This window comes from Hypanus sabinus, chromosome X1 (assembly GCF_030144855.1).
Source record: "Hypanus sabinus isolate sHypSab1 chromosome X1, sHypSab1.hap1, whole genome shotgun sequence".
In the NCBI taxonomy this organism is placed as follows: Eukaryota; Metazoa; Chordata; class Chondrichthyes; order Myliobatiformes; family Dasyatidae; genus Hypanus; species Hypanus sabinus.
The window spans coordinates 16,534,811-16,561,357 of NC_082738.1; the positions used below are offsets into that span (position 1 = coordinate 16,534,811).

The 26,547-nt window shown below is 41.1% G+C and overlaps 1 protein-coding gene across 2 annotated transcripts; it reads right to left on the reverse strand.

Moving 5' to 3' along the window:
- Positions 1 to 270: 270 nt before the first annotated feature.
- Positions 271 to 16,887, reverse strand: LOC132384641 (ADP-ribosylation factor 1-like). Of its 2 annotated transcripts, none has more exons than XM_059955952.1 (5): positions 16,779 to 16,887; positions 5,702 to 5,862; positions 4,555 to 4,665; positions 2,221 to 2,345; positions 271 to 872 (listed from the first exon to the last, which is right to left on the reverse strand). In XM_059955952.1, the coding sequence occupies exons 2-5, from the start codon at positions 5,844 to 5,846 to the stop codon at positions 714 to 716; spliced, it is 540 nt and encodes a 179-aa protein (XP_059811935.1). In that variant the 5' UTR covers positions 5,847 to 5,862; positions 16,779 to 16,887; the 3' UTR covers positions 271 to 713. The 2 variants fall into 2 exon arrangements, with proteins under 2 accessions (XP_059811935.1, XP_059811937.1); XM_059955954.1 differs by having other exon boundaries at positions 16,809 to 16,881.
- Between the last annotated feature and the right edge of the window lie 9,660 nt (positions 16,888 to 26,547).

A 26,547-nucleotide genomic window follows, 5' to 3' on the forward strand; every position in this document is an offset into this window, starting at 1 on the left:
ATCATGTACACTACATTGCAAGGAATGCCTCTTGAACGTAGCTGGTCACTTATTATTGCAGACGACTCAGTGGCTTCACACAAGTATTTCAGCACCTTCAGTTAGTCTGCAAATCAGTAACCACTTCATTCACCCTTCAATAAAATGGTTTGAAAGCAATTGGAAACCATTTAAATACAGAAACAAATGTCAGATCAATATTTCAGTACAGTCACTATAAAAAATGTCAATTTTATAATTTCAGCCATAGAAAGATACTGACCCACACTATTTTGCAGAGGTGGACAAGTAAAGTGTTTAATTAAGCCAATTTTACAGTAACAATGAAAGCATGGAGAAGTGAACAAAACTGTTGGGAGTTCCAGTACTCAAGTGCAATTTAAAAATACAAGCAGAACGCTCCATTTATTGGAATGTGATAAATGCACTGTTGATAAATTCAATCTTGATGCATTTTTTTTTCCAAGATCTTTCTGCACAGGTCCAGTTCCAGTTCAAGTTTCTTACATTTAAGCCAACAGCAGCTGTTGATGAGTCTTGGAAAAGAGACTACAATACAGTCAAAGGACACTACTGCTTGGATCCCCAATTCAATAACCAGAAGACACCATACCCCAAGGAAATGATGAAGATTAAAAAAAGTCAGTGTAGCCAAATTCACCTCATCAGGACAGTTACATTTTTCCAAATACACAATCCTTGGCAAGCAGTCATCACTTCTTTTTCAACTGACTGGCTAACCAATCCAGTCCGTTGCAGAGACCCTCACCAGAGGTGGCGCACGTAGCCTGAATATACCACTGTCGACTGCGCAGATTGTGTAGGCCCAGTTTGTCTGTGATTTGAGCTGCATTCATTGCATTCGGAAGATCCTAGGAGGAAGAGGCAACATTTATACCTCAGGATTATATTGCTTTATGAGAAGCTGCAAGATTGTCCCTGATCCCAAAATGCCCTTTTCTCATTGCTACATTAAAAAAACAGTAACTAATGGAGAACGGAAAGAGAAATACCAATATGAACATTAAGTGAAAGTAGGTGCAGCAACAGGATCATTAGGTCAGGGTGCTTGAGTGCAAGACAAGTTCAGAAAGATTAGAGATGTGCTGGTTCCTTAACCTTAAAATGGTATGCAAGAAAGTTATGTTAAACTTCTCTAAATTACTAGTTAAGCCTCAGCTGGAGCAGCACACCCAATTCTGGGCATACACTTTGGAGAAAGGCATCAGATGTCTTAGAGGATACCATTTACAGGAACTTAGATTGATAACCAGAGAAGCTAAGGCTCACCTTCAACTTTTCAGGCTCTGATATAATCTGACAAATATTTTAGTAAGCGTAATTAAGAAAAACCTATTTTCAAACAGAAGGGTTATTCACCAGAAGACACAGATTTAAGATAATTTTCAAAAGAATAAGTTGCAAGATGCAAAGAACATTAACTTAATAAGACAGCAGAAATATGATTCAGAATTGTTACCTGTAAAGGATTGTGGAAGGTGTGGAGGTAACGAGAATTGGACAAATGCTAAAGAAATAGGGCCATGTGACTGATTGGATAGCTCTACCAAAGAGTCAAAATAGGCAGGATAAACTGAATGATTGCCTGTGTTGTGATACTGAGACAAGCATTTGTTAAAATGTTTAGCAAAATGCATAGTACATGCATTATTCGCTACTTCCTGGATAAAAGTTTATTTTTGGCAATGAAGCATTGTAACCTAGACTATTTGAGAGGCATTATTGCAAGAGAAACGAGATTTGCTGTTTTTTTTTTAGCAGTTTGCAATGCGCAAAGACTAATGCTGCCACTTTGCTGAAGGTGCAAGAAACTAAAGTACCAAAGTACAACAAAACATTTTAGCAGTGACAATTTGCGCAAAATTACAAATGCTATATTTTGTCATGCAGTACTTGCTAGGCCGCAAATACGGATAAACTAAGAATGTGGCCTTTTAGGAAAAGTGATCATAGTGAACCCAAGAGGGAAAGTCAGGCTCAGTTGCTGCAAATGTGATGAAACATCAGGCCTAGTTGGAATATTCAGGCACTCATTTGGTCCACTAAAGTGTTGTTCAGAACTCATCTCAGCTGTGATACACAATCAGGAAAGTTCTGCAATTAACCACTTCAATAAAAAAAGTTCTATTTTGAACAGTGGTAGTCAAACCATCCCAGTGAAACTGATGAAAACTACCCCTCACTTAACAGTTAATTTACCTGTTTGTTGGCAAGGACAAGTAAGACAGCATCACGCAATTCATCTTCTGCAAGCATTCGCATCAGCTCCTCACGTGCCTCATTCATACGCTCTCTGTCATTACTGTCAACGACAAATATCAACCCTAGAAGAACAAAAGTGAGCACAAAACTTCAGACTACAGTTAATCTTTCCTAATTCTTACAACACCAATTTCTCTGAACAACAGTTAAATACACTGCAAGAAACATACACAGGTTGCAGTCCAAGTGGAAGCAGAAGTGACTGCCATTTTGGATAGGTCATTCAGCCCTTTGAGCCTGTTCTAATCAGATTTTTACTGCAATTCTATTTTAAAGGCCATCTGACTTAACCCCATCTCCCTCAATATTCTAAATAAAGAGTGTGAAATAAACATTTGTGGGTGGTGAGGGGCAGGAGTAAGGACGGAGAGTTCTACTCTCCCATTGTCCCTGCACCTAAAAAGACCAAGGTATCATGTCCTGGCACACTCACCTTAATAATAAGCAAATGTTTTGAGAAGCTGGTCAAGGATTACATCTGCAGCTTGCTACCACCCACACTGGACCCCCTACAATTCACCTACTGACACAACCAATTGACACAGCTCTACACACCGTCCCTGCACATCTGGAGAAGAGGGATTCTTATGGGGGAATGCTGTTCTTGGACTACAGTTCAGCATTCAACACCATAATTCCCTCCAGGCTCGACAAGAAGCTCAAAGACCTTGGCCTTCACGTTGCCCTGTGCAGCTGGATCCTGGACTTCCTGTCAGATTACTGACAGGTGTTAAGAGTGGGCTCCCTAACCTCTGCTCCCTCCTTTACTCCTGACTGTATCGCCACCCACAGCTCCAATCTGCTAATTAAATTTGCCAACAACATTACATTGATAGGCCTAATCGCAAAACAATAATGAGGTAGCCTACAGAGGAAAAAGTCATCACCCTGACACGGTGGTGTCAAGAAAACAACCTCTCCATCAATGCAGCAAAAACAAAGGAGCTGTTTGTGGATTACAGGAGGAATGGAGATGGGCTAACCCCTCTATTGACATCAATGGATCTGGGGTTGAGAGAGTGAACAGCTTTAAGTTCCTCAGTAAACACATCATCAAGGACGTCATATGGCCTGTACATAATGGCTGTGTAGTGAGAAAAAAGCACAACAGCACCTCTTTCACCTCAGATGGATGAAGAAGTTTGGCATGAGTCCCCAGGTTTGAAGGACTTTCTACAGGGGCACAATTGAGAGTATCCTGACTGGCCACATCACGGCCTATTATGGGAACTGTACTCCCCCCAATCGCAGGACCTTGTAGAATGGTGTGGACAGCCCAGCACATCTGTAGTTGTGAACTTCCCATGATTCAGGATACTTACAAGTACAGGTGTTTAAAAAGGGCCTGAAGGATCATCGGGGAGCCGAGTCACCCCAACCACAACTGTTCCAGCTGCTACCATCCGGGAAACTGTAAAAGCCAGGACCAACAGGCTCCAGGACAGCTTCTTCCACCAGACCATCAGACTGATTAATTCACACTGACATAATTTATATTTTGTATTTCTAAGTTATATTGACTGCTCTGTTGCACATACAGTACTATTTATTACAAATTACTATAAATTGCACAAACGGAGACATAACCTAAAGATTTTTACTCATGTATGTGAAGGATGCAAGAAACAAAGTCAATTCAATCACAGATAAAGCGCTTACCAGTTTAGAAATGGATCATAACTGTACTGTTCTTTCCAGACACTGCTCAGAACTAGTTTTTCCAACAACCATTGAACACTGGAAGTTTTAAAAACCTTGAGAACATCACCTTTCAACTTTAAACTTGGAATACAAGCCAACTTATGCAACCCATGGTCAATATAATCTGCCAAAGATGCAGTGCTCAATGCAAAATAATTTTTGAAAAGGAATACCCACGACTCTGTACAAGAAAAGCAAAAGTTTTCACCTGTTGTATTCCAGCCCCTTTGAGATACAAAACCAATAATCCATTAGTTGAGTGACTTATTCGCTGACTAAAATTCAACAAGTGCATTGAAACTACGAATCAAAGTTGTTAATGCCTCACTTTTTATAGTCTTTGCTGTTTGTAAACTTAGAACCTAAAAATGTGTTCACTCAGTTCTTCTGTTGATAAGATTAAAACTAGACTCAAATGTACACCAAATCTAAAAATTACACATTGCTCTCACCTCATTTCACCCTACCCTTCCAAAATGCTCATTAATAAATGATATAATTGAATATCCAGTAATGGCTGTCGTGTCAAAATAAAGAAAGTGTAGATAGAAAAAAAAGTCACCCCCTTACCTTGTGTGTTTTGAAAGTAATGACGCCAAAGTGGTCGGATTTTATCCTGTCCACCGACATCCCATACTGTGAAGCTTATGTGTTTATATTCCACGGTTTCCACATTAAAACCTGAAAAGAAAGACATTTTATTATCTGGTTATCCCATCCATTTCCCCTTTTACTGAATCCACCAAATCTATCCAACCAGAAATTTGGCATCAATACTGCAAATTTAATCAAAAGCACAATTATTTAGTCAAAAGTCATCATGATGCAAATAGCCAAGTTGGAACCTTGAAATTCTAGCTGCAGCATTAAAGCAGAAACTGTTCTCCAAGTACCAAGAAACCATCTTGCAGTTAATCCAGCTTAATCCAGTTAATGCAGTTAATCCAGCTTTTATCCCCCATAGGTATTTAACACCCTGCCCAACTGAGTATTAAACAGTCCTTTTCCTATATCGGCACCAACATTAAGAGTAAGTGCACAAGGAATACAAAGTATTTGAAAAGTACCTGTTGCAATTCTTCAAAAAAAAAGCAGGAGCACCTGTTGACCCTGTTCTGTCATTCAATAAGATTATGGCTGATTAGACTACAGATTCAGCTCCACCCATCTGCCTTTTTCCCCATAACCCCTAATTTCCCTGTTATGCAAAAATCTGTGTATTTAATCTGGTAGCTACCACTGCTTCCCTGGGTATGAAGGAGCTGGAATCTATGATTTTCACCTGGAAATGCAGGAGTAAAAGCACAGATTTTATGACAGATTATAGAAATGTGATATGATGTCAACATGGGTAATTCAAACTAGTGAAACTAGTTACCAAAAGTCTCCAAGTTTATTGATCACCTCAAGGCCCAAGAAGAACTTTAACCATTTCCCCTTGTTCTTTCACACGGATGATTTGACTCAAAGCTGTTCTCTTAATTATATTCAACAATCCAAATCTCTAACACAATGATAAATACCCAAATATGCCCAAACCTTTTATTCAAGGAAAATTAAGGCACTTAGCTGCAGACAGATTGTAAAGCATCACTTGCTAATTAGAGTACTGGAATCACCAGACTGACTCAAATTACAAGCTGTAAAAGATCTTCCATTATTGAAGTTAAAGCAATACAATTGCTGATTCTTCAATTATAAGGCTATTTGAACATACCGATGGTAGGAATTGTGGTAACAATTTCTCCAAGCTTAAATTGGTAAAGAATGGTGGTTTTTCCAGCAGCATCTAGACCAACCATGAGAATTCGCATCTCCTTCTTTCCAAAGATGCCTTTAAGACCTGAAGCAAAAATTCCCATGGTCACGCTCACGTACCTGCATAAAAGAATAGTAGTTTAAAATTTTCCCCAAGATATATTAAAACATTCAAATGATCATTGCATGTGCCAAATTAGAAAGATTATTAAATATGTCACAGACTCCATTGTTTTCAAACAATGTATCACAGAAAGGTGTAAATTAAGTAATTTGGTACAGGAAGATGTCTATTCAGTGTTGTTCTTAGAACAGCCAAAAATCCATTTCCTTTTACCGATGGAGGCTTGGCCAGAAGGCAAATTAGACCACATTTGCCCAATACAATTTATTGTCCCAAATCTACAATATTACCACATGGTTAAAAACTCAACTTTAGTGTAAGGTACTCCCTGGTCAATGTGGTCAAGGTCTTTGAAGCTTTTGACACAAACAAAAAACTTTGATTATGAACAACTACCTGTAATTCTTTAAATGCAAAGAGGCATACAAACCAGAAAGTGAAGCATTCAATAAAGTGAACTTTAAACAAGCTCAAATCATGCTTACACCCAAATTCAATTAATATTAAATGTGTAGAACAGTTCTGCAAGAATTAAGATATATTTAATATTTAACCTCCTGGAGGTCGGTGACTAGTGGAGTGCCACAGGGATCTGTCCTGGGACCTCTGCTATTTGTGATTTTTATAAATGACCTGGATGCAGAGGCAGAAGGAGGGGTGAGTAAGTTTGCGGATGACACGAAGATTGGAGGAGTTGTGGATGGAGCTATAGGTGGTCGAAGGTTACAAGAGGATATAGGCAGGCTGCAGATTTGGGCAGAAAAATGGCAGAAGGAGTTCAATCCAGACAAGTGTGAGGTGATGCATTTTGGAAGGACAAACCAGAAGACTGAGTACAGGATTAATGGTCAGTTACTTAAGAGTGTGGATGAACAAAGGGACCTTGGGGTTCAAATCCATACATCCCTCAAGGTCACTGCACAGGCTGAAAGGGTAGTTAAGAAGGCCTATGGGATGCTAGGCTTCATTAACAGGGGAACTGAGCAAGAGTAGAGAGGTCATGTTGCAACTCTACAAATCTCTGGTGAGACTGCACTTAGAGTATTGTGTTCAATTCTGGTCACCTCATTATAGGAAGGATGTGGAAGCTATGGAGAGGGTGCAGAGGAGATTTACCAGGATGTTGCCTGGATTGGAGAACAAGTCATATGAGGCAAGGTTAGCAGAGCTGGGACTTTTCTCTTTGGTGCATAGAAGAATGAGGGGGGGATTTGATAGAGGTCTACAAGATTATGAGAGGCATAAATAGGGTGGATAGCCAGTACCTGTTCCCCAGGGTACCAATAGCAAACACCAGAGGGCATATGTTCAAAGTTAAGGGAGGGAAGTTTAGGGGAGACATCAGGGGTGTTTGTTTGTGGGTTTTTTTTTTAAAAACACAGAGGGTTGTGAGTGCCTGGAATGACTTGCCAGGGATGGTTTTGATGGAGGCTAAAACATTAGGGGTATTTAAGAGCCTCTTGGACAGGCACATGGACGAAAGAAAAATGGAGGGTTATGGGATAGTGTGGGTTTAGTACTTTATTTTAAGGATTATATGGGTCAGCACAACATGGAGGGTTGAAGGGCCTATACTTTTTTGAAGAAGTTACGAGGAATGTTGACGAGTGTAAGGCAGTGGATGTAGTCTATATGGACTTCAGCAAAGCCTTTGACAAAGTTCCACATGGAAGGTTAGTTAAGAAGGTTCAGTCGTTAGGTATTAATGCTGGAGTAATAAAATGGATTCAACAGTGGCTAGATGGGAGATGCCAGAGAGTAGTGGTGGATAATTGTTTATCGGGATGGAGGCCGGTGACTAGCGGGGTGCCTCAGGGATCTGTTTTGGGCCCAATGTTGTTTGTAATATACATAAATGATCTGGATGATGGGGTGGTAAATTGGATTAGTAAGTATGCCGATGATACTAAGGTAGGAGGTGTTGTGGATAATGAGGTGGATTTTCAAAGCTTGCAGGGAGATTTATGCCGGTTAGAAGAATGGGCAGATGGAGTTGGAGTTGGCAGATGGAGTTTAATGCTGAGAAGTGTGAGGTTCTACATTTTGGCAGGAATAATCCAAATAGAACATACAGAGTAAATGGTAGGGCATTGAGGAATGCAGAGGAACAGAGAGATCTAGGAATAACTGTGCATAGTTCCCTGAAAGTGGAGTCTCATGTAGATAGGGTGGTGAAGAGGGCTTTTGGAACGCTGGCCTTTATAAATCAAAGCATTGAGTACAGAAGTTGGGATGTAATGCTAAAGTTGTACAAGGCATTGGTAAGGCCAAATTTGGAATATTGTGTGCAGTTCTGGTCACCGAATTATAGGAAAGATATCAATAAATTAGAGAGAGTGCAGAGACGATTTACTAGGATGTTACCTGGGTTTCAGCAATTAAGTTACAGAGAAAGGTTGAACAAGTTAGGTCTCTATTCATTGGAGCGTAGAAGGTTGAGGGGGGATTTGATCGAGGTATTTAAAATTTTGAGAGGGATAGAGTTGACGTGAACAGGCTGTTTCCATTGAGAGTAGGGGAGATTCAAACTAGAGGACATGATTTGAGAGTTAGGGGGCAGAAGTTTAAGGGAAACACGAGGGGGTATTTCTTTACTCAAAGAGTGATAGCTGTGTGGAATGAGCTTCCTGTAGAGGTAGTAGAGGCCAGTTCAGTTGTGTCATTTAAGGTAAAATTGAATAGGTATATGGACAGGAAAGGAGTGGAGGGTTATGGGCTGAGTGCGGGTAGGTGGGACTAGGTGAGATTAAGGGTTCGGCACGGACTAGGAGGGCCAAGATGGCCTGTTTCCGTGCTGTGATTGTTATATGGTTACTGTGCTGTAGTGTTCTATGGTTCTATATTGTTGTGTTAATATTAATAGTTCTATGCTCCTATATTTATGTTCAATACTGCAAAGTTATTAAAACTCCCTTTGCAGCAGAAAGGATTTAATTCTTCAACCATCAGTTGAAGAGTTATTGGAGTCACAAGTTACTATAAATGGTTACTATAGTACTTCAAGCAGAAGTCAATCTCAAATTTGCAATACAAAAATGACAGTCCTCACAAAGGAGGAAGAAAAGTCATCTTTAATTTTCAAGTCAGATTTTGCTCAGGCGTCACTTGCAGAACATCTCGCTTCTCTGGTTACTGGCTTGGATCTTTCAACGAGCTCGACAGTAGAAATAATTACAAGTTACATAATCTGAAATTTGAATTAATGTGCATTTCACAGTATTAATTACTAGAAACAGGATCCAAAAAGGTTTACCAACACCTAGCTATGCAAGTGTTCCACTGGATCTCAGTTTAGATTACAAACTGTCGAATACAATAAGGTCTTCAGCCGTGCAGCAGTTAGCTGCCCAAATATTATGCAAAGGAACATTATTATATTCCTTTAACAAAATTTTTAAAAGAAGCTGAGGGCATAAATTTATAACAGATCTAAAGCCTCCAAATGTACTGAGTTTCAAGGTATGAACATTTAAAGATCAGCATTCTACATACAGTACGTGCTCATATTCCTACAGTTCTGATCAGAACACTCCAGAACCTGGGCCTCTACTTCCCTCTGCAACTGGATCCTCAACTTCCTAACCGGAAGACCACAGACCTCGCAGATCAGAAACAACATCCCCACCTCGCTGACAATCAACACTTGCACACTGGGTGTAATCTCTCTCCACCCATGACTGTGTGGCTAGGCACAGCAAATTTAAATTTGCCGATGATATTGTTGGCAGAATTTCAGATGGTGTTGAGAGGGCGTACAGAAGAGAGATACATCAGCTAGCCAAGTGGTGTCACAGCAACAACCTTGCACTCAATGTCAATAAGACTAAAGAACTGATTGTGGACTTCAGAAAGGCGAGTCAAGGGAACTTAGACCAGTCCTCAGAGAGATCAGAAGTGAAAAGAGTGAGCAATTTCAAGTTCCTGGATGTCAATATCTTTGAGGATCTATCCTGGGCCCAACAAACTGATACAGCTACAAAGGCGGCACGACAGCGGCTATGTTTCATTAGTTTGAGTAGATTTGCAAATTTCTAAATATGTCCCATGGAGGGCATTCTAACTGACTGAATCACTGTCTGGTATGGTGGGGGGCTACTGTGAAATACGATGCAGAGACATGTTACCTTAGTCAGCTCCATCACAAGCACGAATCTCTGTAGAATCCAGAACATCTTCAAGGAGTGATGCCTCAAAAAGGCAGCATCCGTCAATAAGGACCCCCATCACCCAGGACATGCCTTCTTTTCATTGCTACCATTAAGGAGGTACAGAAGCCTGAAGGGACACACTCAATGATTCAGGAACAGCTTCTTTTCCTCTGCCATCCAATTTCTGAACACCATCTCTCTACTTTTTTTATTTCTATTTTTGCACTACTTAATTTAACTATTTAATCTATACTTACTGTAATTGATGTTTTTTCTATTATTGTGTATTGCATAACAAATTTCACGACATATGTCGGTGATATTAAACCTAATTCTAATTTTAGTAATTCAGACGGCTGAGCTCTCCAAATTATTTTACATCAGTTTTAATACCACTGTAGTAAATAGTAGTTGCCCCACCTGAAGGGTAGTCATTTTGATAGTAAATCAAGCAGGTCTATTACTTGTTGATTTCAAGAGCCAGCAATGCCAAGACATTAGGACAAACTGATCAACCCAGCTTGCAGGCTGGTCTTGCCCCAGTCCCCTTGTCCAATCCCCAAGGACACCAAAATTTACATTCAGCTTATTTCATCCAACTCCAAGCCTCACCATCACATTAATCCACTGAAGTGCAGCAGCCACAAGCAACTAGACCCTGAAATCCCATATGTCATTTACCTCAATGGCTTTTTGATGGCTTGTTCTCTCAAAGAGCATTTTGAACTGCATTTAAGTGTCTGACAGACATGTAAACAGTTGAAATGGATTCAAAAAATATGAAATTTAATTGACAAAGCAAACCACTCACCTTTTTATTAACTCAAAGGGATTACTGTGCACAGGTTCAAAGGTATAGGAAATGACCTTCAGCTCACCACACTAGGCTGTGCTCTTGGCCTTCATGCTGCTACATACAGGTACAGAAGGAACTTTGCTAGTGGTTCCCCTCTAAACTGCCAAGTCTGGCCTGATAAATTTGCTGGTTAAAAGTTCTGGATATACAAAAAAGCTCCAATTCAAATTAGTAATACTACTACAACATCACAGAAATCCCATTCTTCTGATTCCCAGCATGCCCATCACCTCCCTCCAATTCTCTCACCACCTGTATACACCAAGGGCAACCGATAGTGCACAATTAACCTGCCTACTTAGAGGAAACCAGCACATCTGGGGAAATCCACTTGTGCAAGCTCTACTCAGATAGCACTGAAGATCAGGATGGGACCTGGGTCCTTGGAGCAGCAAGGACAATAGCACCTACTCTACAACAATTAGCAACAAGTTCCTCATTTGCCTTCCTCTCTAACTGCAATATGCTCTGCAATACATATTAATTGTTCAGTGGTAATAGTTGAAACAAAACCTATTGTAATGGGCAGCACATTACAAGCAGTAAGTCCCTTGTAGACAATGATATTCTGCATACTTAACTCAAAGAATCAACTGTTTCCCTCCTTAAATGATCTGCTGTGTTCTTCCAGAACTTCAAGCATGTTGTTCACAATTTCCAGCATCTACAGAATCTCGTTTATAATAACTATTTGCTTAACATAATGCCCAATTGCTCTTAAGGGTTAACATATTCAACAGTATTTCCCTAACAAGTCTAATGACCCTTACAGTTACATTCATGGTCCAGGTTTGCAATCCAAATGAAAGATTTGGAAGTTAACACTCTCAAAGTCCAACCCTTACATCCGTCATGAAAATGGGTGGAAATGGGTGAAAGCTGTATAGGCCCTGTACAGTGGATGCAATGGACTGCAAAAGCGTTGATGAACTCCAACCATCGACTTCAGAGGTAATCAATAGCCTATGCTCCAGTGGGAGCTACGGGCTCAAGTAACACTGATTCACATGAATAAAAATGACCACTGCAGTCCAGTCCATCAGGCTGAACTGTAGAGGAACCATCCCGTGATTACTCTCTTGCTCTATTTCTTCTGGAAAAGTCAACCTCAATCCTCACAGTGCTTTTCATCCTTCAGGCTTACCTCGAACAAAGTGAATTATTGTTCAAAACAAGAGTAATCACATCCAGGGAGCTATGTTCACTATCAGCTCCTTCCTCAGGCATTCATTCCAGTATGAGGTTCTCAAATAGTGCCCTGAAAATAGATGACTAACATCCTTAACTATGCATTAATTAGAATGCAGAGGGTCAATTGGCTTCTAAATTTAATCTAGCCCAACATTATTTAAGTGGATTATTTGCCATGTTACAGTGTGCAGCCCAGGAGGATGAATGGACTTTACACATATCTGAACATTAAAACAGAAAATGTTACAAATTTATAAAAACTTGAATAGTTATGGGAAAGTCAATCAAATAAGCATCTTGCAGTCCAAAACCCAAGTGGGTTTTCAACTGCAATTATTCAGTATGTAAAATTGAGAGGCGAATCAGCCACTTGCTTCCAGTAAAAGTTTTTTTTTAAAAAAACATCAAGATGTCAAGGCCAATGTTTTATGGTAGAAAGAGTTAGTGGTTTGGATATCACATTTGAAGGCTACTGAAATGTCAACCCCACTCCTTTAAAGATCAATTTGTACATACCTTAAGTGAAACCATTTCAATTTCACTTCTCTCATCATGCAGGGGCATTTCTCAAAGCTGTTCTCTGGCTAAACCGCATTAGTTTTAAAAGAACTGCAGCACAGCATCATGGGCGAAGTGTATTGATCCAATGATCAGAGGCATCACTTGCAGAAATTTAAGAGGGCAGAGTGGGACAAGGATTGCTATCATATCAAAGTGTTCTCTGCCTGATGTGTACAATCCTATATTTCTAACCTCCCTTAAGTGAGAAAAAAAGTTGGTCTGAATTTGCACAGATCACAGAAAATAAAGCACTTGAAACTCAAAAGTGCAAATGCACCTCAATTATGGTACTTCATGTGATAGACTTGTTCTCATGTGTTTTCCTTCTACCTCTAAAGATAAGTTAGCCATGCTGATCCATTTGTCACTAATGCAGCTCTATTTCACCTAAATGAAACATGCCACATTTAACCCTGGCTTCACTGGGATATAAAATACATTGCTGCATTTAATAAAAGATACACTTTCTTTCTATTTCTGCAGGGACCTGTGCTGGGATCTCTATTGTTTGTGATGGCCTGGATGAAAATGTAGATGGGTGGGTTAGTAGGTTTGCAGATACTACCAAGATTGGTGGAGTTGTGGATAGTATAGAAGGCTGACAAAGAATACAGTGAGATATAGATCAGTTGCACATACGGGCAGAGAAATGGCAGATGGAGTTTAACACAGATAAATGTGAGATACTGCATTTCGGTAGGGCAAATGAAAGGAGACAGTACACTGTTAGGGGCAAGATCCTGAACAGTGTTGCTGAGCAGAGGGAACTTTGGGTCCAGGTTTATAGCACCTTGAAAGTGGCTACACAAGCTGATAAGGGGCCTTATGAAATGCTTGCTTTTATTAGTTGAGGCATTAAGTTCAAAAGTCAAGAGGTAACATTGCAACTTTACAAAACCCTGGTTAGGCCACATCTGGAGCATTGCATATAGTACTGGTCACCCCACTACAGGAAAGATGTTGAGGCTAAGAAGAGGGTTTACCAGGATGCTGTCTAGTTTAGAGGGCATGTGCTATCATGAGAGGTGGACAAACATGAGCTGTTTTCTTTGGAGCAGCAGAGGCTGAGAAGAGATCTTATAGAGGTTTATAAGATTATGAGAGGCATAGATAAAGTGGAAAGAGTATCTGCTTCTAGAGTTGAAATGTCTAATACCAGAGGTCTTGCACTAAAGTTGAGAGGAGGTAGGTTCAAAGGGGATGTGGAGAATGCCTGGCACGGTGATTGGGGCTTTTAAGAGACGCTTAGATAGGCACATGAATATGAGGAGGATGGAGGGATATGGACATCGTGTAGGTAGAAAGAATTCGTTTTTCGGGGGTTTTGATTTACTTTTTAGCTTGCTTGGTACAATGTTGTGGGCTGAAGGGTCCATTCCTGTGCTGTACCGTTCTATGTACTTCCACAGGTTCAGTCAAAATGCCAACATTTCAAGTAAAGCAAACTTACTTTTTTGAAATTAAGCTAGCAAATATCCACAATCAGAGAGAAGTGGTCTGCAAAATGACAGGCATGAGATAAGAGATAACAGCAAGGAAGGATTTGTACAGCAACACATTCCTTAAACAGAAACCAATTTAGGGATGATTGGTAACAAGACTTGAAAGCTGATCTCTAGAGAGTGCAAAAAATGTCAAATAAGGCGATGCAGAAGGGTAAAATCACAATAGGAGAAATTCTGCAGATCTTGAAAATCCACAGCAATACACACAAAATGCTGGAAAAATTCTCAGCAGGTCAGACAGCATCTATGGAAAAGAGTAAACAGTTAATGTTTTGGGCCGAGACTCTTGTTCAGGACTGGAAAGGAAGGGGAAGACACCAGAATAAAAAGGTTGGGGGGGGGGGGGTGAGGGTGGGAAAGAGGAGCAAAAGAGGCGGTGGCTAGCTGGAAGGTGATAGGTGAAGCTACATGGATGGGAAAGGTCACGGGCTAGAGAGGAAGGAATCTGATAGGAGAGGAGTGGACCAAAGGAGAAGAGGAAGGAAGAGGGGACCCAGGGAGAAGTTATAGGCAGGTCAGAAGAAGTGAAAGGTCAGAGTAAGGAATAGAGGAAGCATAGGATGGTTGGGGGACTTGTTCACCAGAGGAGAAATCGATATTCATGCTATCAAGTTGGAGGCTACCCAGATGGAATGCAAGGTGTTGCTCCTCCACCCTGACATGGATCAACAGGAATGAGAATTAAAATTCTTAGCCACCTGGAAGTTCAGCTTGCAGTGGATGGTGTGGAGGTGCTCGACAAAAACATGGATGTAGCACTGAAACATGGTTGATATACAAAGTGAGAAGCAATGATACAGCTTCAATAGGGTAACTTCATTACTGCCTTGAAACTGGCCAGTGAGCTGCTCTAAAGTTATCTTCAACGCAAGGAATAAAATTTTAAATTTATGACCTGCCAGCTAGCAGTAATTCTTCATTAAAACAAGGGAGGTATCGCGAGACTTTTCCATCCACATGCAGATGCTCATAGTGGTTACACGCCTCTAACTTGTAATGCATTGATGTACTTTGTTGGTTCTGTTTTTATTGCCAAAATCATTCACAACAATCTTAAAATATGCCAGAGAACTTTTTGGATCTTAGAAATGACAACTTAATAAGACTAAAAATTGTTACTTCAGTAAAGTACAAAGCAGGTACAAACAGAAAGCACCTTTAATCAACTCCCTGCATGGGCAATTAAAAAGGTGTAACAAAAGACAAGATACTGTATGCAAGTAATTTCCACAAGGCTCAGTAAAACTTGTACTCTTCCTGTCATTAATATTTTTAGCTACAATTCCCCTGATTTTGTCCATTATCAAGGGTGTCTACAAAGCTGCAGAAAATTCAATTCCATTCACAACTCCTCAAATGTAACAGCTCGACTCCTCAAATGTAATAGCTCACATCTACATACAGCAAGACTAAAATAACTCTTGGGCAAGTAACATTCATGCCAGTAAGTGACAGGTCTACAATAAGAGTTTAACCACCTTTGACATTCATGGCATCAAATATCAAGCCCACCATCAACACCTCAAAGGTCACCATTGACCAGCACACATTAATTCATCTACACCAGTCACACAGATACTATGACTATAAGGACAGATTGAAGGCAAGAGACTTACCTCCCCTGACACTCTAGTCTTTGCACCATCCACAAGGCCTATCAGCAGCATTACAGAACACCCTCTACTTCCCTAGTATAGTGCAGCTCCAATAATACACTGGTTGAACACTACCTTAAACAAGTCTCCAAACTGGTAATCCATTCACAACCCAAAACATTCATTTTCCATCATCAGGACTGCACTGCTCAGAAACTACACAGCAGCCATTCACTTAGATTACTTCAAAAGATTCAAGGTGCATTTATTATCAAAGTATTTATGCAGCATACAGCCCCGAGATTCATCTTCCCAGACAGCCACAAAACAAAGAAACACTATAGAACCCGTTCGGTGAAAGACGTCAACCCCACACATCCCTAATGTTAAAAAAAAAACAAATCGCGCAAACGGCATGTCACAAATCCGAAACCTTTACCATGGAGAATGGCAGGGGTCCCCGGTGAATGGGAACACGTCCTTTCAGTGTTCCTCTCCAATTCACACCAACTTCACAGGGAAATACATTATTGCTCATCAAACTTATTGGGCTTAATCGCTGGCATTCATTAATAGGACTACAACGATGACTGCAGCAAACCACTTAAGGCCATTAAATGGCCGTCGACATAACCATCCATTCCCAAATTAACGACCAAAATCCTTTCTACACATAACCGTTAATGGTTACTGGGAGCCCCACTTTAAACGCTAATTTGAGACAGGAAGCGAGGAAAACATGCACGAAAGGTAATTAAATAACATGTACTAATTAAATCATGCAAAGCAAAACAAGGCTAGCTCCAAGGCTGCAAGGTAGCAGTTTGTCTTTGCAATTGTCATTCACCGCACCCTGTACCACCCATGAATTCCAGCCGAATACCCCAGACGAGTGACCACAAAAATACGGTAGCTCGTCAATGAAGGCCAAAGCCGACCTTTTCACGTTACTTGGCCTGACGGCCAACCATCGACTCGTGGTACCTCCCCGCTCTTCACCCCTGCACGGCACGGAAGAGCAACTCAGTACCTCCTAAATCGAAACCGTTAATTTACCTGCTTCTCGTCGGTGTAACCGCTACTCACCAACTCCAACGAGCACTGCCAGAAACACGTCATACGCACCACGCAAGACCCGCAATTCATGCAGCCGCGTGCCTCCTCTACGTCTGACGCAAAAACTTGCGGAGCACTTTCCGAATGTTAATCATTTATGAATGGCAAGCGCTGGCGAACGCGGGGAGTTACTCATGCATGATGTCGTTTGAAAGCTAACATGTAGATGCGACAGACAATTATGATGGCAAATATCAAGTTGCCCTTTATTGCAAGAGGATTTAAGTGCAAGAGTAAAGGTGAATTGTGTAGGATGTTAGTGATTCCACACCTACAGAAGTTTTGGTTTCTACCGATTGAAAAATATCCTTGCAATAGTAGGAGCGCAGCAAAGGGTGTTGTCATCTCAGAGGACCTGTCCTGGGCCCAGCATGTAAGTGCTTTACGTAGGAAGCACATCAGCGCCTGTACCTCCTTAAGAGTTTGCGAAGATTCGGCATAACATCCAAACCTTTGACAAACTTCTACAGGTGTGTGGTGAAGAGTATAATGACTGGCTGCATCACAGCCTGGTATGGAAACACCAACGCCTCTGAATAAAAAAATTCTACTAAAAGTAGTGAATACAGCCCGTTCACGCCTTGCCCACCATTAAGCACATCCACATGGAACGCTGACGCAGGAAAGCAGCAGCCATCATCAAGGGTCCCTACCATCCAGGTCATGCTCACTTATCGCTGCTGCCATCAAGAGAAAAAGGTACAGGAGTTCCAGGACTGTCACCACCAAGTTCAGAAACAGTTATTACCTCTCAAACATCAGTCTGTTGAACCAAAGGGGATAACTTCACGCCTCATCACTGAAAAGTTTCCACAGCTAATGGACTCACGTTCAAGGACTCTTCATCTCATGTTCTTAATATTTATTGTTTATTTGTTTATTATTATTTATCTCATTTGCATTTGCAGTTTGGTGTCTTTTGTACACTGGGCGTTTGTTTGTCCTCAATGTAGTCTTTCACCGATTCTATTGTGTTTCTTGTATTTACTGTGTATGCCCCCATGAAAATGATCTGAGTTGTATATGGTGACATAAATGTAAACACAGAAAACATACAGCACAATACAGGCCTTTCTGCCCACAAGCTGTGCCAAACATGTCCCTACCTTAGAACTACCTAGGCTGTCTTACTTTTATAATCAGTCTAACTGCCCAATATGGGTGGCAATGGAGTTGAACTCTAATAAGAATCTCCCCAGCTCTGCACTTCCTTGCCATTTGCCTAAGTCAATTGTTAATCCGGTTATCAGACACACTCTGAGAACGTGGGCTCAGTTCAGAAAATATAATGGGCTTCATGGTCTCTCTCTCTCTAGTCCTATTCTACATAATCATCTTTTTCAGCCTTCTATGCAGGATTTAACATTTCTAGATTGGCACAGAAAGGGCATTGGGTGTTTTGAAGATCTTTTCATAGATAAGCACTTTGCAACTTTTGAACAATTGTCTGTAAAGTTTGGCCTACCTAACACTCATTTCTTCAGACATCTCCAAATTAGACATTTTATCAACCCTTTAATACCAAACTTTCCTGAGGTACCCGTTAAAAATGTTGTGTATTTGTTTCTTCATGTGAACCCATTGGGTAAAGGTTTAATTTTTACCATTCAAAATATGTTAACGATGTTGAGGTGAGCCCCCTTCGACAAAATTAAAACTGTCTGGGGGCATAATTTAAATTTTTCTTTGTCTGATGAGGTTTGGGATTCAATTCCCAAGTCAGTTAATTCAACTTCTCTCTGTGCTCGCCACTGCCTTTTACAGTTCAAGGTGGTACACAGGGCTCATCTGTCTAAAACTAAATTGTCACGGTTCTATCCTGATATTAGTCCCTGTTGCAATAAGTGTAAAGGGGGCAAGGCTTCTCTTATTCATACGTATTGGGCTTGTCCTAGCTTGGAGAAATTCTGGAGAGATATTTTTTAAACTTTATCTCACATACTTAAGTGCTATTTGGAACCTAACCTAACTGCTCTTTTCGGTTCTTCAGGAGAAGCTGACACACATTTAACTCCGACTAAGCGTCGTACATTGTCTTTCGCCTCTCTTAGGTGGAGAGAAGCTGCCCCACCCACCCATGCTCAATGGCTCAGAGACATTATGTCCTGCTCAGACCTTAAAAAGATTCATTATTCACTTCTGAATTCAGACATAAAGTTCAAAAGGTGTGGGGACCTTTTCTTGAATGTATTCATAATTCCCGTTTAGACTAAGGGTGCATCCCTCCCTTTTTTTTTCTTTTGCATTTAAGTCCCTTGCTTCCAGCTTCTTATGGTTAAGATTTACAGTTTTTTTTATGTGTATTATAGTTCAGGTCATAGGCAATATACCTTCTTTTTATAAATACAGCTCTGTGATGATAAAAGTTCTGATTAACTTTTTTATATATCGTAAGGTTGGCTTGGAGTTGGGTAGCGGGAGGGTGGAGTGGTAACTAACTTTATACGATTCTACTACGGGTACTTTTTAAAAATTGTTACGAACTGTACATTTGATACGTTTGTTTTGCACTGTATAAACCTCTTTTTACTGTTTTTTTTGTTTTGTCACATCGTAGAAACTCAAAAAAATTAATAAAAAAAGAACTATCTAGGCTTTACCCATAGCCCTCTATTTTTCTAAGCTCCACGTAGCCATCCAGGAGTCTCTTAAAATACTCTATCATTTCCGCCTCTACCACTGTCGCCGCCAGCCCATTCCATACACTGACCACTCCCTGCATAAAAAACTTACCCCGACATCTCCTCTGTACCTACTTCCAAGCACCTTAAAACTATACCCTCTCATGCTAGGCATTTCAGCTCTGAGGAAAAGCCTCTGACTATCCACACGATCAATGCCTCTCATTATCTTGTACACCTCTATCAAGTCACCTCTCATCCTCCGTCACTCCAAGGAGGAAAGACCGAGTTCACTCAACCTATTCTCATAAGGCATGCTCCCCAATCCAGGCAACAGCCTTGTAAATCTTCTTTGCACCCTTTCTATAGTTTCCACGTCCTTCCTATAGTGAGGTGACCTTAATTGAACACGCCAAGTGGGGTCTAACCAGGGTCCTATGTAGCTGCAACATTACCTCTTGGCTCCTAAACTCAATCCCATGATTGATGAAGGCCAATGCACCATATGCCTTCTTACCCACAGAGTCAACCTGTGTAGCAGTGTTCAGTGTCCCATGGACTCGGACTCCAAGATCCCTCTGATCCTCCACACTGCCAAGAGTCTTACCATTAATATTATATTCTGCCATCATATTTGACCCACCAAAATGAACCACTTTACACTTATCTGGGTTGAGCTCCATCTGCCACTTCTCAGCCCAGTTTTGCATCCTATCAATGTCCCACTGTAACCTCTGACAGCCCTCCACACTATCCACAACACCCTCAACATTTGTGTCATCAGAAAATTTACTAACCCATCCCTCCACTTCCTCATCCAGGTCATTTATAAAAATCACAAAGAGAAGGGGTCCCAGAACAGATCCCTGAGGCACACCACTGGTCACCAGCCTCCATGCAGAACATGACCCATCTACAATCACTTTTTGCCTTCTGTGGGCAAGCCAGTTCTGGATCCACAAAGCAATGTCCCCTTGGATCACACGCCTCCTTACTTTCTCAATAAGCCTTGCATGGGGTACCTTATCAAATGCCTTGCTGAAATCCATTTACACTACATCTACTGCTCATCCTTCATCAATGTGTTTAGTCACATCCTCAAAAAATTCAATCAGGCTCGTAAGGCACGACCTGCCCTTTGCAAAGCCATGCTGACTACTCCTAATCATATTATACCTCTCCAAATGTTCATAAATCCTGCCTCTCAGGATCTTCTCCATCAAGGCACCAACCACTGAAGTAAGAACTTTGATAATAAATTTACTTTGTACTTTGTGTCCTATATGGCACAACTTTTAGATGAGGAGAGATTAAATAGGCTACAGCTCTGGAGGTTAGAAGAATGAGAGGTCACCTCAGAATCAGAATCAGGTTTATTATCACTGACATATGTCATGAAATTTCTTGTTTTGGGGCAGCAGAACAATTGAATACATAAAAATGCTATAAGTTCCAATAAGAAATATAAAACTCAGCATATAAACAGTGCAAAGAGAGAGCAGAATAGCACAGTATTGTTCATGAATTCATTGACCGTTCTGAAATCTAATGGTGGAGGAGGAGAAGCTGTTCCTAAAACTTTGAGTGTGTGTCTTCAAGCTCCTGTACCACCTTAGTTGGTAGTAGTGAGAAGAGGGCCTGGATGTGATGGTCCTTAATGATGGATGCCACCTCTTGAAGATGTCCTCAAGGGTGGGGAGGCTAGTGTCCGTGATGGAGCTGGCTGAGTCTATAACACTCTGTAGCTTTTTTTGATCCAGTGCATTGGAGCTTTCAAACCAGGTGGTGATATAACCAATCAGAATGCTCTCCACTGTACATCCGTATGTGCAATGTACTTAGAAACTTTCACAGGGTAGATGCAGAGATAACACTTACCTTGACTAAGGGTTGTTGACCTATGGGTCACAGTCTCAAAATATGGGGTGGCTACTTAGGACTTAAAATGAGGAGACATTTCGTTACTCAGAGGGTGGTGAACTTCTGGAATTCTCAGAATTCCCAGAAGACTGTGACAGTTCAGTTCGACTTCTGTGGTGAAAGCTCAGCAATCCTGGCAGGCTCTGAAGAGACCAGCGAGTCCCAGGTTGTTAAGTTTTCAGTAAGAAGTCTGTACAGTTAGAAGACACAAGGGTCTGTCTGAGTCCAGAATTCAAGGCCCAAAGGTTAAATCCATGATTGGCAAGTCCTGCAGCCAAGGCCTAAAGATAAATGCATGATCAGCAAATCCTGGGGTCAGTTCCTAGAGGTTGGTAAAGTCTGGAGGGCAAAGCAAAAGGTCAAAGTCCAGAGCTGGCGAGTCTAGAGGTAGAGACCCAAAGGTTGAGTCTGTGAGTCCAGGCCAGCAACTGGAGGTTGGAGACCCAATGTCTGTGAATCTGTGAGTCTGGAGTCAAGTGCTGGAGGCCCAGAGGTGGTCCATCCTTGGGTTGGAGGCCTGTGTGTGTATGATGGTGGGGGTGGGAGGGTGGTAAAGTGGCTATTTTTGCTGCTGTTATCTTGTTTTGGTTCTGTTGATGTTGTGATGAGAGACCTAGGTGAGGATGGTGAGGACCCAAGTGTTGGAGTATCTGGGACTAGAATCAAAGCACAATATGAGACTGAAATGAGGACAGAGTTGTAAGCTCGATGCTAGACGAGAATCCAATGACGATTGAGCACTGAACCTCAGGTCAGGTGCTCTTTAAAAATTAAAATCCTGTTGCCAAAACATGGCTGCCAATTAGTGGGCTGGGCCTGGTCTTTAAAGGGGCCGTGCCGACTATCCATATTCCAGAGAATTAGAGCGTCTAAACCCCAGAGGTTGGTGCGGTTGGGTGCTTGTTTTAACAGTTGTTGCTGCTTTGTGTGCTGCGGGATATTGTGGGCATGTTATGTTGGTGCCAGATTATGTAGCAACACTTGCGGGCTGCCCCCACTACATCTTTGTGTGTGTTGGTTGTTAACACAAATGACAAATTTCACTGTATGTTTTGATGTACGTGATAAATAAATGGGATGACTTGATCTGAACACAGTACTCCAAATGTGGTCTAACCAGGGTTTTAATAGAGCTGCAACCATATGTCGTCTTATTAACTCTATCAACTTGCAAAGCAACTTTGAGGGATCTATGGACGTGGACCCCAAGGTCCCCCTGTTCCTCCACAATGACAGGGGTCCTTCCATTCACTCTGTACTCTGCCTTTAAGTTCAACCTTCCAAAGTGAATCACTTCACACTTTTCCAGGTTGAACTCCAAATTCTCACCAAATCTTGTGTTCCAGTATCCAGCTCAGTATGTCTGCTTTCACATGTCCTTCCTGTCCTAAACTAATAGGAGTCATACCATCTTCAGCAGTGGCTTCCCATCCCTGAACTATTGCCACTGCAATATCCCAAAAATCTGTCAGTGCTGCTTCTCCAAACAACTGTCTACCCTTCAGGTTCATAGTTGTGGGCTCAGATTGCATATGTTCATCAGTACAAACCATCAGTGCAATATACTTGCTTCTCCATGGCCTGGGAGAGTGAGAGGCTGGTCCACTATCTTCAATGTCTCTATTTTACCAGACACACTAAAACATTTCTGAATATTTTGCGGCTTCCTCTCTAGTGAATGGGTTTCCCCCACCACCTAGGTCATGTCCTCTTCTCACTGTTACCATCAGGTAGGAGGTACAGAAGCCTGAAGGCACACACTCAGCGATTCAGGAACAGCTTCTTCCCCTCTGCCATCCGATTTCTGAATGGACATTCAACCCATGAACACTATCTCACTACTTTTTAAATTATATCTGTTTTTGCACGACTACTTTTAATTTAACTATTTAATATCCATACATATACTTACTGTAATTCACTTTTTTGTTTTTTTCTATATTGTGTTTCATTGAACTGCTTCTGCTAAGTTAACAAATTTCATGACGTATGTTGGTGATATTAAACCTGATTCTGATTCTGAAGTACATTTCTGCAAAACCTCAAAATGCTTTTAGACAAATCCTGAGTGATCTATGTGTATTTTCATCATTTTCTATATTTTTTATTCAATTGGAATCATAAATGAATGAACATTAATGCATATTACTCAATCATAGATGGCCCCTTAATCCAAACAAAAATGAGGTGTGATCCCAACAATGTAGCTATATTGCTAGCGTATTTCAGCAGTGAAAAGGTAAATTGGTTTATTACTGTCAAGTGTACCAAGGTACAGTGAAAAATTTTGTTCTGCATGTCATTATACAGATCATTTCACCACATCAGTGCATTGAGGTAGTACAAGGGAAAACAATAACAGAAAACAGAATAAAATGTTACAGTTACAGAGAAAGTGCAGTGCAAATATGTCAAGAGTCCATCTTATCATACTCGGGGACCGTTCAATAGTCTTATAACCACGGGATAGAAGCTGTCCTTGAGCCTGATGCTACACACCTTCAGCCCAAAGAGAGAACGTTTATGTTTGGTGTGGTCTTTGATTACGCTGCCTTTACTGAGGCACTGAGAAATGATAGATAGACAGACAGACAGATAGATAGATAGATAGATAGACAGATAGATAGATACTTTATTGATCCCAAAGGTCACAGTAACATTACAAGTGCACAGATATACAAATATTAGAAGAGAAGGAAGAACGAATAAAAAATAAGTACCCTTAAAAATAAGTTGTACAGGATTTACAAGTCATAGATTCCAAGATTTCTCAGTTCACATTGATAAGATGGTAGTGCAAGAATGATTATAAAACCGTAAATTGTAGACAGAGCCCATAGAGGGGAGGCTGGTTTCTGTATTGCACTGAGCTGTGTCCACAACTCTCTGCAGTTCGTTACAGTTATTGGAGAGACTAAGTTGTGATGCATTCGGATAGGATGCTTTATATGGTGCTTCAATTAAAATCAGTGATGGTCAAAAGGGACATGCCAAATTTTTTAGCCTCCCAAAGAAGTAGAGGCGCTGCTGAGTTTATTTGACAGTGGTTTCTAAGCGGTTGGACCAGGACAGGCTATTGATAATGTTCAGTAAGTACAGCTTTCAAAATTCTCAACCTCAGCACCGTTGATGTAAACAGAAGTGTGGGCACCGCCTACCTTCCTGAAGTCAACGACCAGTTCTTTTGTTTTGCTGACATTGAGGGAAATGTTGTCGTCATGACACTATGTCACTAAGCTCTCTATCTCCTTCCTGCACTCTGAGTCATTGTTATTTGAGATACGGCCCACTACGGTAGTGTTTGAAGCCCTGATTTGTTTATTTCAAACCAGTGGGATACAGAATAGCGAATAGCAGCCCAATATCATGTCAATATCATGTCAATAGCAGCCCAATATCCTGTGCCTCCTCCCACAGACCCCTGTATAAAGACGATTGAGGTCTGAGCCCTGCCCTCAGTCTCCAGGATGTAGTATGGTGGTCAACTACTGCTTGTTCCTTCTTCCAGTCAATAAAAGCCGATATCTCGCCTCTTGTCTCAGAGTGAGTTATTGATGGTGCATCAGAGGGTATGATCTTTCTTTGAAAGAATGGGTCGGTTGAATGGGCTGGTGAGGAATTAAGATCATATTAGGGTGGGAGAGGCCCAGATTACTTTGTTTTAGTTCTTTTTTCTCCATTGGGCTTCTCTTCTCATCAGATATGGAAGCAGTTCAAGACTGGATGGCACACAGATCGATCAGTTCATTTTGGAAGTGATAATGGAGGTTCTAAGTCAATGGACAGTGAATTCCATGTCACACGCAGCCTGTTCCTACAAAAAATCATCCCAATAGTAGACCCTTCTAAAATGGTGACAGCAGCGCAAATAGGGTGACAAGATGGTGCAGGGTCCTTTGAATTATATTATTGCCCTGCTTACATTAGTCTAGACATGTCTAAACCCCAAAACGACTGAGATGCTCGGAATTCACAATGTGTAGGATCCACGGAGCTCCACCAGATGTCTCCAGATGTCAGTCCCAGACGTGCACACACACATTCCTAGGGTCTTACAGTTCAATCATGTCAAAGTTAATAGGAGATATTTATTAGTTGATCTTATGGTGAGGGAAGTGTGGCAAATAGCACTCTGTATTTAAAGAGTGTAAAACACAACAATCTGAAGCTTATAATTCACAATTACACCAATCCTGCTTTTGTAGACCAAATTAACCAATTATTAAGAGCAATCAAGAATATATACTTGTTAAGAGTGCACAATCATACAGTAGAGAAGGAAGAAGCTGTTCAGTTTGTTAGATTTCTTTGTTATTCTATAAAATCGTGGCTAATTCTCATTCTCATACCCAGACCCCATGTCCCCTGAATATATTTGGCAGATTGTCCAGAGCCCCGGGTAACACAGAATTATGAAGATTCACAATGTTCCTTTTCTCACCTTTCCATTTCTTTATGAATTACATCCTCTGTGATGAACATGTTTTCCCCTCAGCCCTAAATGGCAGACTTCTCCCTTATTTTGAGTTTACGTCCCCTGATTCTATATTGTCCACCCTTCAGCTGTAAGTCAGTGTGTTGTACTCTTCTTTCTGAGTCAGAAGGTGCTGGGTTCAAGCTCCACTCCTAAGCATGAGCACATAAATCTAGCCCAGTCCTTCAGTCTGATGGGCTGATCATGTTGCTATCTTTTATGAAGTTAAACTGAGGCTCTTTCATAGAGTCATTGAACTGTTCAAAACAGAAATGGGCCCCTCAGCCCATCAATTTCATCCACGAGGAAATCTGCAGATGCTGGAAATTCAAGCAACAAATTCAATGCTGCGTTCCACCAGCATTTAACTTCCTTTAATGCCCCTCCCCTTCTTACCCCATCCCTGATATATTTAGTTTTTTCTCTCTCTCTGCCCATCACTCTGCCTGTTTTCCATCTCCCTCTGGTGCTCCCCTCCCCCTTTCTTTCTCCCTGGGCCTCCCGTCCCATGATCCTCTCCCTTCTCTAGCTCTGTATCACTTTTGCCAATCACCTTTCCAGCTCTCAGCTTCATCCCACCCCCTCCAGTCTTCTCCTATCATTTCGCATTTTCCCCTCCCTTTCCTACTTTCAAATCTCTTACTATCTTTCCTTTCAGTTAGTCCTGATGAAGGGTCTCAGCCCGAAACGTCGA